The 12,248-nt window shown below is 42.0% G+C and overlaps 1 protein-coding gene across 1 annotated transcript; it reads right to left on the bottom strand.

Moving 5' to 3' along the window:
* Positions 1–3,641: 3,641 nt before the first annotated feature.
* Positions 3,642–10,412, bottom strand: MSRB2 (methionine sulfoxide reductase B2). The gene is given in 5 exon segments (XM_009507280.2): positions 3,642–3,745; positions 5,128–5,279; positions 9,236–9,312; positions 10,307–10,363; positions 10,365–10,412. Coding segments are annotated over 5 exon segments (438 nt in total).
* Positions 10,413–12,248: the final 1,836 nt, after the last annotated feature.

The following is a 12,248-nucleotide window of genomic DNA, read 5'->3' as shown; positions in this document are numbered from 1 at the left end:
AAATTTCAGGGAGGAGGCCAGGAAGAGCAGGGGAACTAAGTGGCTCTGCAGAGCCATAGATGGATCTCTTCTGGTTTTGGCAGCCCAAGATAAAGCACAAATGTATTTGAAGAAAACTTGACCTTAAATTTACAAAGGCAGACATTACTGGAAGAGCACAGGCCAGTGCCATCAGTATGTATGAGACAAAACACAAGGTGGGACCATGCTGTGTTAGATCTTAAAAGTGAAATATAGAAGTTTGAACTGATATATAGAGAATAAAAAGCCAGCAGAGGGAACAGTAAAACCAAAGACACAGGCAGCTTGCAGTTTTATACATGCAGATCTTGGTACACCCTCAAAATTAATTGTTAATCTAATAATAATAATGCTGTGCTCAAAATATAATTATCTTGTACCCAAATGCACATGGTCCTTCTCCCCCATCTTGTACTGTATGACAAATAATAGAAAACAAGGCTATCAAATATGCCCTTTTGTAAAGGACTACTGAGGAGTATCCCATTTGATCCATATAATTTTTCACAAGTGATAATGTAATAAAAATATGGATCACTTCAGAAACCCATGCCTTATCCCCACCACACTACTTGAGACTGCTGTGCAACCGGTTCCAGCCACTGTCTGATACAGCAGAGAATGTGAGTCAGACATTGCTAAAAAGGCATCAGAAGAGCTAATTCAAGAAGTTCACACCCATTTCCTCCACTCATTTCTCCTGTATCTACTACCTCCGTCTTGCTCTGCTCAATCCTGCACCACTGGCTGTGTTTTATTAAAAGAGGTGCACACTGCCTGCAACAGGGAGGGCTGGGAGTGATAAGAGGGCTTCTGTTGATTTTGGTTTTTATTCCAAATTGATTACTGACTATACTTACAAAACAAAATTAGTTCCCCTGTTCCTCTACTGATATATACACACAGGTACATGCAGATATTTTAGTGTTATGGTGAAGCGTAAGGGGTGGGATATTCAAGTGTCGCTCACTATAGCTACTCCAAACTGAACCACACAAACAGAAACCACACAAACACAGCCACACTGAAAGGTGATGGGCCACTACTCTGATTTTACACACATGGTGGAAGCCAAACCTTCTTCTTTTCCTTGTTTTCATTTGAATAAGCAGAACAAGGTTGCTTAGCTCAGTGTCTGGTTTCTCTGGGGCAGCTGAGTTGTGCTTTGTGTTGTTTGCTTGGTGACATATCAGAATAGTGCAGATCAGGTGATGTCCTTGGAGATATGGGTCTGTTCATATGATTATGTACCTGTAATTAACACAGCACAAGCTAAAAACTGGAGCCTTACAGGACTCTTTCCTCAGGTCCTGCTGCATGAGTGAGGAGGCACCAGCTGCTTCTTAGCCCAAATCTCCAGTTGCATACGATGATCTTTATAGGTGTAAAATAAATGTGCTCTCTGCTCAGGCAAGCTTCTTCTGTCAGTAATGATTACTAACTCGCCAGTTCACTGAGAGTTGGTCAACAATATACATCCCAGGTACTAAACTGAGCCTTGTTTGCACACCAGTCTGTGTGTGGATACTTGTTTTGTCAGCTCCATGGTCTATTTTGTTTGTATGGCATTCAGTCTTATCCGCAGGTGTCAGTGAGACCTGGTATCTGTGGCGACAGGTAAGAACCAGGTATTTTGCCAATTTTCTTCCTATTCTGTCATTTGCAGAAACAAGGAGCATTTCAATTTGGTATCCCAGCCAAAAGTCACTGTACTCAGGCAGGTGCTGGCTTCTTCCTCAGCACCTGGCTGAACACAGAAGTCCAGCTGGGGACATCTTCTAGTCGTGCTCCTTTCTGAGACAACCCTCTCCTGATGTGAAAGGTGAGGAGAGGGGAGTGGGCTACCTGGCTAAAGAATGCCTGTAAGGACCAACCTCCCTTTCCAGTAGGCATGCAATAGATTTTAAGAAAAAAAACCTAACCAGTGAATGAAATTATATCAGGATGGGGAGTACCTGAATTCAGAGCATGCAAGGATGGTGATTTCTGTACAGCCTGCAAAGACTTGTGGGAGCGGACACCTGAGCAGGCTGGGCATGTACATCCTGGTGAGAGCAGGCAGGTGATAGCAAAAGGTGATGCAAGGATGTCTCTGCATGGCAGAGCATGGTGCAGCACAGACACAGCAAGCAGCTGCTGCTGCTGTTAACCTCTGATGACAATGTGACTGTCACCATCTATGACACTACATAAAACCAGTAGCAGCAAGTGTCTACCTCATTCATGCTGCTTCACACCTCTGGTGGCTGTTGTGCCATTCTGGGTTAGGTTGGCTGTAGTGATCACTGTCTTTGTACGATGTTTTTAAAAGTTATGAAATTGTGGAGTTCTGTAGAAAGCACAGGAGAACGAAAAACTGCAGAGTTCCAAGGCAGAAGGAGCAAAACGAAATTCAGTGCAACAGAGGTCTGCTTTCTGAAGACATTAAACAGTTTTAAGACTACAGTAGTCTAAGTAAATGAACACACCCTTTTTATTACTGAGGCAACCAAAGTGGGGAGAATGGAAACAGCCTGTTATAGGTAAAGCCAAATGAGATGTTGCCTAGTAACTCCCAGCAGGGAAGCATTTAAACCCGGCCAGTTTAGTGAAGCTGATGTTCTGACTCAGAGATTATTTTCTCTGGAAAAAAATCTGAAAGCAGGAAAGCTCCATTTAACAAACATGCAATTTATTTTCCTGTTACAGCAAACTATGGTGACATGCTTGGGAGAATACAGAAGTATTTACAAACTTGCACAAGGAAGAACAGGCAAAGCACATTTTCAACAAAACCGTCACTTTACTGAACATGTTTTTTGATGCTGATTTTCCCCCCAAAATACAGTAAACTTCACATTCATTTCTATTTTCGGATTTGGAAATACACAAGTGATAACAGAAGTCTGGAAATATGACACAGTTCATTACATTATTATTACATTATTTCTGTAAGAGGAAGTTCCTGGAGCAAACCCTACTTCAGCTCTGCTATTGGACACAGAATCAAAGTCATAGATTCAAAAGAAGAAAGGCTTCATGTCTCCACTGGAATAGTTTTAATTAGGCCCTCCTTCAGGACTTTGTTTTTATGGGTTCATGGAAAAGTTACTTGGTTTGGCTAAAGGTCTCCCACATCAGGGGAAAATACCCCCCTCAAATCTTATCTCGGGGTTCATGTTATATTTGCTTCCGTTTAGAAGGATTTTAGGATGATTTTACAGAAATAGAAGCTCTGGCACAGTCAGCCAGGTCAGCCATGTGCATCTGTGTTCCTGGGTGCCTGGAACAACTACTGTTAAGCATAGACAATGTCAGGTTCAGGAGACCACTTCATTTCTGCAGTCTCAATACAGTTAATGGTGATAGTTATGAATGTGAACTATTGCATAGATTTTTTTTTTTTAATTAAAAAAATACAATAAACAGATCAACACTTACATCACACTAACCATGAAAAGGAGGACTACCAAAGAGTTACCACAGAAATATGTATTTTATCAACACTGATAATAGCTGGAAAGCAAAGCTGCAATGGCATAAGTCTGAAAATTTGAGTTCTATATTAAAAGTATGAGAGTTTTTCACAAGCTTGTTGTATGAGCAGTAAGAGTATGTTCTGTAAGCCAGAGATCCACTTCTCACTGACCAGAGCCTGGTCTGAAGTTTAATGAAACGCTGTTGATACAGAACCTCTGCCCAGAAGGTGTGGGCCCATCATCAAACACATGGCCTAGATGTCACACTGTAACAGAAATGATGTACCATTGTTATCATTAAAATTATGGACAAACATTATGCTGGTACCTGCTGTGTTATCCTGAATGAAGAAATGATGAATGTATGATCATTGTATGATGAATTCACTGTTGAGTTGGATGGGTGGGGGAGAGACTAGAAATACATCCTGGAGCGATCACCTCTGGCCAGAGGATTAATATCTGCCCCTGAACAATCAGTTACCAGGAGAAGTTGTCAAAAGGTACTAATGCCAGAAAGTATAGGAAATAAATGGGAGGATCTAGAGTCCTTAATACATAATGAAAATTTCAAGTTAATTGAGACAGTCAGTGTAAGTCTTTCACACAGGTCAACTGAGTATTGTCGCCCTCCCTCCCCCTCAAATTACTGATGGGAAAAAGACTCAGAATAGGTACCAGTGGTTCATTGTAAAATGGGAAGATTGTCTTCAGCTGGAGTTCTTGAAAGGTGTTTGCTGGATATTACTGCAAACATGGACTGTACCTGATAATGGACTGCAACAAATGCTCGTTACATTTGCAGATAATACCTAATCCTGCTAGAAGGGGCTGCCAATTCATTAAACTCAACTGCATACTTTTATATCTTAACAGATGTAATAAACAGAACAGACACAGTGTTGGGAAGAAACAGGAGTGGCAGTTCTTCAGAGAAGGACCTGGGTATTACAGCAGGTCCCAGTACAAGTACGGGTCATGGGTTGGGGGAAGGTAAAGGTGTAACAACAGGAACACTGCCAGGACAGGAATTGCTACCACACAAGGGTGGCTTCTGTGAAATGAGAGAACCTGTAGAAGACAGCTGTGAAGATGCGGGGCACCACTACTGCCATGCAGGGCAAATAGTAATAATCTTCAACTGCAAAGCAAACTTAGTGTTCTCCCCAGTGTCTAACCAAAAATAGGAAGACATGAACATGACAGCTCATTATTTAGCGAGGCTGTGGATTCTCCGTCACTGCATATTTTAAGAACCACTTAAGCAAACGTTTAGCAGGACTGAATTAGGAAGCATCGACCCTGTGATAGGGCAAATGAGTGAACTAAATCTCCAAGTCCCTTCTACTGTCTCTTGTCACATACTGCAGTCCACCTGAGGTCCTTGGAATAAATTTTCTGTCTAAGCTCCAGACCTTGGCTGTACTTACACAACTACTTTCCCTAGTCACATCATTTTCTTCACCCAAACTGACTGTCAATACTAGATATTTAGAGATCTACTCATGTGTTTCATACCAAGAAGTGAGATAGAATAGTTCCAGAGATACTGTAATTCTCACTGCTAGATTTAGGTAGATTTATTCATGGGCACAAGAAAACATATTTGTTAAGGTTTGGGTCTTTGGGTATCACCCCCAAAATAAACATACCTGTTTGCAGACAACTTCAGTTTGAGTTGATCCAAACAAGTTATCTGGTTGTCTCATGATACTGGTATTACTTCCATCTCTGCCACAAGTACCATAAGCCTCAGAAAATGGCAGCCATCCAGTCCCAGAATTGTACTTCTTTTCTGAGCTATAGTGGAAACCAGATCTTCTTGTTAATTAATAACAGAGATGTTACAAAAAAGGTCCATTTTCAATAAGAATATTGGCTTTTTTCCTCATCCTTGTCTTGCAATACTATTAATAGTGTTTGGCACAATAGAAATTTTCTCACTGGCATCAAACTGTGCTGGAAGCTCTTTGCCAAAGGGAATTCTCAACCAGCCCACAACAAGAGCTTTTGCCTCACCATTTCTATTTCACTGATGGTCTGATAGTCTGGCAATTTATAAAGCTTGAAAAAAGGTTTTTCCAACAACTGAGCGCATTGTTTAGCTGAATTACACCTGCAAAGTTGCAGTTCAAAGCCTGGCCCAATACAGCACAACCTCAGAGAAGAGAGTTCACAAGAAGAAATGAAGTATGGAAAACAGCTGGGTTGGCCAACCGGACCAGGCTCACATTAGATGATGGCTTTGGCTTGCAGACAGCCATCAAAACAGTTTGGTAAATCAAACAGAGCCTTGCTCAAACCATCAATCGACTAATCACAAATCCTCACAGCATGAAGCCCTGCTTTTCCCAAGAGATAATCACAGCCATGAGAAACAGTACTACAGACTGTCAGCTTGTGGGTGCCTCCTGTTAACATCCAGGATTACCAGCCCTGTTTAGGTGCATATTAAAACCTAGAGCATACTGGAAAATACAATCAGAAAATACTTTGGGGATTTAGCATACAGAAATGAAATAATCCCTCCTACTTAAAGCTGTGCAAGTTTTGATAGCAATAAGTAGTTTCTTCTAGCAAAGAGTAACCTAGTGTGAGTTAGAGCGAGAAATGAAGACAGACTCACATACCACTAGGATCAGTGGTCCGGAGACCCACCGCAACTGTTCCCTCCCGATTCCCCCCCCCGTTTAGCCCACTTTCACAAACCCAATGCTCTTACTGGCACCTAGTGGTGGATGGAGACACCAGCACCAGCAGCAGCTTTTCTGTGATCAAGGGGGATCAGTCCATTAGTCAACATAGAATTTAAAGCAACATATCTAGTATATACATTGTGGGTTTTTTGTGGGATGTTAACACAGTGAAGAAAAAAATCTGAAAATCTCACTTGCAATGCCTTTTAGAAAGGCAAGACAAACAATCAGGGCAAAAAGCTTAAAAGAAAACCCAACCCAAACAACAGTGCATGCTTTAGCATGCGTTTTATAATTAACTGTACAGGGCTGCCTTTAAGCAACGCAACTGTGGAAATATAAGAGGATTTGCAAACACAGAATGACCAAAGGCTCTGCTACCTCCTCCCCTCCATAAAACCAAAGCGCGGCAGGAGACAATACGGAGGCAGGCTGCACCGAAGCGAATGCAGTTTGCACCTCTGCGCCTGCATGAGAAGGTATTTAGGGCTCCAAGACTGTTTTCCTCCAGCCAAAGAGAGCCCTCTGCCACCCCTGCTACACAGCCACCCGAAGAGCTACACTCTGCCTACTGGCCACAGCCTCCCAGACAAACCCCTGGGGGAACACAAATGTCCATACACCACTTCTGAGTTTCCCTGATATACTTGTGCCATTACTTTCTTTATTTTAAAAATATTTCGGTCAGAATTCTTCATTTTCTGACACGGATCTTCTGCTTATTCATACATAGATAGGAGGATCATCTCTGAAACCCAGTAGAGTCAAGGAAGGTCTTCAATACTATGTGGGTTTTGCATCTGACCCTGACTGACTCCATCCCTCACATGCCGCTCACAATACTTACGTTTATTGTAGATGTTTTCCACTGCTAAAGGATCAATCTTTTGAGCTGTTAAACTAGCTCTCAATAGAAATGGCCTCTGTGTGGTTTTACTAACAGTAATATCACTTAGATTCCCTAATAGAAACATTTTAGTACCCCAAAATATTGCTGTTCAAGATCATATTTGTCCTTTGAAGTATTTTACCACTTAATTTATGGATAAATGGACTTTCCCTAAACATATGCATTAGATTAGCCTTCGACACACCATTCCTCAAGCACATGTCATTTACTTTGATCCCTATTTCAGTTGTCCTGGATGGAATCCAGATAGTTCTAAAAAGTGCTTTTTGCTGTATGAATCTCAGCTGTAGGTTTACCGTTTGCTGAAGGTTTGAGATTTCATTAAAGCACCACAATTTGCTATCTATAAAGGTTAGGGGTTTGTTCCATGTATTTCCAACTCTTTCAAATGAATATTTGGTAGCAGAAGATAATAAGTTCCGGGAAAAATGTATATGCACACACACGTGTACTTGAAAGAAAGGAGGAGATGCTTCATGTTTACCTGTAGCTAATGATCTAATGCATTTGAAAAAGAAAGGACATTTTTAATGCACTAGGAAATAAACACGATGAATGCATCTTTTATCAAATACCATTTTGGTCCTCATTGTTAGTGTCCTCCACAACAGAATGCATTAATGGAAAAAATATTTTCAGACCATTTTGCACATTAATAATTTTCAATTTCGTTAAAAGGTTTTTTCTGTAAGTTTGGGGGGTTTTATTTCTCTGTATCAGTCTGTAAAGCTCAGCATTATTTTATGCTTTAAACAAAAGTACCTATATTCTCTGAGAGCTGGATACTGCAAAAAGAAGCATGAGTATTTGGTTATATTGTTGTTTTGTTATTAGTTTAGCAGCAGAAACATTTCCTTCAGTGCCCTCCTCTCTTCGTGTTGGCCTGTCAACATCTACTGTCTAATATAAAGGATGTCTAAATTGAAGGAACATCGGAAGGAATTGCAGGAACTCTTCCACATCTTAGTAATTTAAAATTTCTTTAACTTATCTGAATTTTCCAAAGGTATTTTTATTTGTCTTCAGCATATTCTGCAATGCTGCACTGGCTTCTGAAATAATTTTATTCAAAAGCATTTATTAGCAAACCATTACAGAAAAACATACATGTAATCAAATGTTAATTTGCATAACAATACTTTTCTGTACTCGGCCAAAGGAAAACTAAGTATTCATGGTTATCAGCCTTAAATTTTAGTTAGTTTATTTTAGTTTTACCATTTAGGTTTATTTTTAATACAGCCGTTACATTTTTTTCCCTTCTTACTATCCAGGCATCCTGTTCCTCAGCTTCCCATTTGAACTTCTGATCTGTGATGCATCCTTTAAAGTCTTCATAAAAATGGGCATATCGGCCGTATTCCATTGAACTGGCAGTTGGGAATATATAAAGGCTATTTTCTAGATCAAAAATATGAGGAACTGTCTTTTCTGGTTCAGTTACAGAGAACAGAACACCCTCTGCATATCCTACTCCAAATTACTCTATTTCCTTTTACTCAGACTTTAATGAAGTTACAAAATATATAGTATTGTAAAGAGCACAGAGGTTAATAGCACAGCCATTTGCAGCCAGGTTTTGAATAGTAGATGTAACCAAAAAGGCAAAAATAGTAGAATTTAATTTAGGGAACAAGATGGGGGTGGGGGTGAAGAGGAGGTCTCAGCTCCAGTACGAGGGACCCAGCGGTAAGAGCATAACAACAGCCAGCCTAAGGCAGACCAAAGGTCTCTCTAGCCCTGTAGCATGACTGGCAGAAGATTACTATGGAGGAGCACAAGAACAGAGCAAACATACAGTGCTACTCACACATAAACACAAGTGTTTTGTGGCAACTTGTGGCTGAGAGACCTCTTAAACAGAATTATTATCAACCAAAAAGGCCAGTGTGTGTGGCAGGAGAAAAAGGCAGACCCTAATGTAGCAACTGCTATCTGCTGGCCACTGGAGACCCTCATGCACTAAAGAAAAGGGCATACCATGTACCTGTATCACCACAGGTATCCTAGAAATCTTATACAGAGCACTCTGGCACCAAAGAATTGTTCTTCTGACCTACAGTTTCCATTCCTCTCATGAAAAGACACTGCTTCTCCTGCCACAGTTAGGACATTTTAAGGATGCTGTGAAACCTAAATGATGTTGTTACCTGAACAGTGGGGCATCGCAGCACAGGTCGTAGTATATTCCTGATTCCATGTTATTCAGATACATCCCACTAAATGGCTTTTAAAATGGAAGGAAAAAAAAAGAGAGAAGTTAATAATGCAGGTCTTTAAAAGCTCACCATCTGGACCAAGCATGTAGGAATCAGATTCAAAACAGGAGAAAAAAACATAAAAAGAAGGCTTCACAGGGGGGCTTTGAAGCACAAACATTTGCAGCCTAAAGAAATGAAGGGGAGGATGCCTTTGGATTAATAGTGAAGACTACCCCCTGCCCCCAGAAACTTCGAGACCAGTCAGATGCATAAATCATCCAGGTACCAGGGCCAGAGTCATGACCTCCAAGGAACTTGTGAAATGTGCAGGATCCCAAAGACCGGGGCTCTGCTATGGAGTGCCACAACTTCAAAGTGGCTCTACAAAGGGGCTCTCTTCCTCCCTGCATGGTCTGGAATTAGGATCTTTATTTTACAGATAAGGATTTGGGCACAGCTCACGTGATTTAATCCCACAGTACATGCTCTGTGCATGCAGAAGCCCTGGCTCTGGCCTAGGGACACCAGCACTCCACCCACACGTGACATGGCCTCCATTACAGAAGGAAGCAAAGCGTGGGGACAAGGTGGGTGGGTGATCTGGGACACGAGGGATAACCCAGGTCCTGGCTGGAGTGCTATGCATAAGATTTCTGTGGCTAATCTACATATGGTCAAAAAAATGAGGCTACAGGACAAAAACCATGATCTTCTCCCTCCCCTCTGGAGAGGCCTCCACTACTGCCACACAGACAGCTGAGCTGGCAGTAAAGTCTCCCAGAAAACAAAAACAAAACACAAAATATGAAAAGAATGCAGAATGTTTTTTCATCTGCAAACCAGGCCGGGTCAGAACAAAATCCACCCGGTTCAGTATGTTGAGTCTAACTTTCATCCACAGGAAGACAGGGGAAAACCTGTGAGGCAACGGAGTAGTGACAGCTCCCCAAGGCAGGTTTTCCTCTGCCCAGCAGACGAGGAAGTGGCTTAACCTTGGACAGCATTAGCGCTTTTGCTTACCAGTTCAGTTCCTTTTTCTCTTGTAACATAGAATTGCTCTGGAGTCAATATTTTTTGTCCAGTCTGTAGCAACAGTTGCCGCAGCTTGTTTAGTCAGAGAGCCCATGTCTTCAATTAGATATAGAAAGATAATTTGTATTATTTTTTAACACTGTTTTGATTTAGACTGTATTGATGCTTTCCATCATCACCTCAATTCTCCCAAAGTTTCTAAGGGTACAGACAGAGCACAGGAGGGCAGGTCAGGGATGTAAAAGCAGGGGCGAGTGCAGGACTTTGCATCTGCCTTCCATTCTGTGTGCTACATAAGGAGAGCAGCTCCGGCACATCACTTGGGAAGGCTCCGAATGGAAACAGGCACCTGCAACCCCAGGTACCATCCCCTCTCCCAGCACAGCCCTCTGTTCTGGCTTGGGATAACTGCTGGTGCTCCTTCCTCATCCCTGGGTGTTGCTGAAAAACCTTTGGTAGTTTGCCTCTTGGAAACCCTCAGAAACCAGAACTGATGCTCATTTATGGACTATCAAAGATTAGCAACTTCCACAGGCCTCAGTGAAAAGTGGTGCTGAGGAGTGCTGGAAGAAAGCAACACCTACAGCCTGAGAGAACAGGGGGCTACAGTTAAGTGGGTGGCACAGAAAAGGATAGCAGAAGTCACCCATCATGGTGCAAACCTCCAGCACCGCCTGCTATCCGTCCTTACTGTGCAGCATGTTTATGGTGGTATGAGATTGGCAAAGAATTAATAGATTGGCTGAAAAACAATGAGTAAAATGGCTTCATTCCTTCCTAATAAAAAAGTCTGAGGTAGGAAACTACCTCTACACTTATCTCCCATCAGCACAGCATGCATGAAAAAAGAGCAGCTCCTGAGTGAAGAACACTTGCCTGGACTCATCTGTTGCAATGCTGAGATGATACTGGGGAAAAGAATTTGAAAATTACAGTTTAACTATAAAAATATATTTTACCCTGCCAGTTCAAGAGGCATACAGCAGGCTGACTTAGCCCTTTCCAACCGGCTAGAGGACACCGGGGACAGGGGTGCCCTCCCATTGCAGGGCAGCTCCTGCCCTTTCCCCGCCTCACGCTGTGGGCAGAGGGTACCTGTGCCACCGCAGGTGCAGCTGCTGCCGGAGCTCCACAGCGGGGAGCGGAGGAGGAGGAGGCAGCGGCGGTGGCTCCCGAGCATCCTCCGGAGCAGGCGAGCCACCATATCGGTAGCGTCTCCCCTGGTCCCGCACCGCCAGGTTGCGTGTCTAATTCTTGTGTTCAACCTAAATAATTGAGCCTTATAAAAGCAATGAGTAAAGCACCCGCTTAAATACCAGTGCAGCATTTACAGCTAAAGGTTTCAATCACTTCTTACCAAGAGGCAAAGAGTTTGGCTTAAAAATTAAATGACAGCTGCAGCTGTAAATATGACAAAATCCTGTCAAGGCTTTTGCTTGTGGCTGTTTTAGGTTGTTTTTAAGGAGAAGTCTGGTATTTGCATGCAGAAGTGTTCTTGCTCTCCTAAATGCATTTTATAGGCTCTTAGTTGTATTGACTGAGTAACTGTGGAGATAGTGTGCTAAGTGGCTAGTGTTTACCCAGTGTGATTTGGTGTCACAGCTGCTTTGACTGGGCCTGTAATAGGACCTATATTTTATTTTGGTATCCCATGCTTAAAAGGTGGACCTAAACACGAGTTAGTTTGCTGGGTTAAGCCTTAATGCTCTTGTCTGCTTTTTTCCAATAGCTCTATTTCTGATTTGGAATTTGTCATTACTGAATGATGTGGAAGGAACTGTTTTGATTGCATTGGACAATAAAGCCAATAATGGTGTTTAATACAAAATTACTTTCTTTTTAGTCTAATCCTTCTAGCCTAGTTTTAAAATCAAAGCTAAAAATAGTGTTGTGTGATTGGTCCTGTGTATACACACCCTTTTTATTGAAC

The sequence above is a fragment of the Phalacrocorax carbo genome, chromosome 2 (genome assembly GCF_963921805.1).
Source record: "Phalacrocorax carbo chromosome 2, bPhaCar2.1, whole genome shotgun sequence".
Lineage (NCBI taxonomy): Eukaryota > Metazoa > Chordata > Aves > Suliformes > Phalacrocoracidae > Phalacrocorax > Phalacrocorax carbo.
Note: the sequence above shows the minus strand (reverse complement) of the source record. Positions and strands in the feature narration are given on the sequence as shown.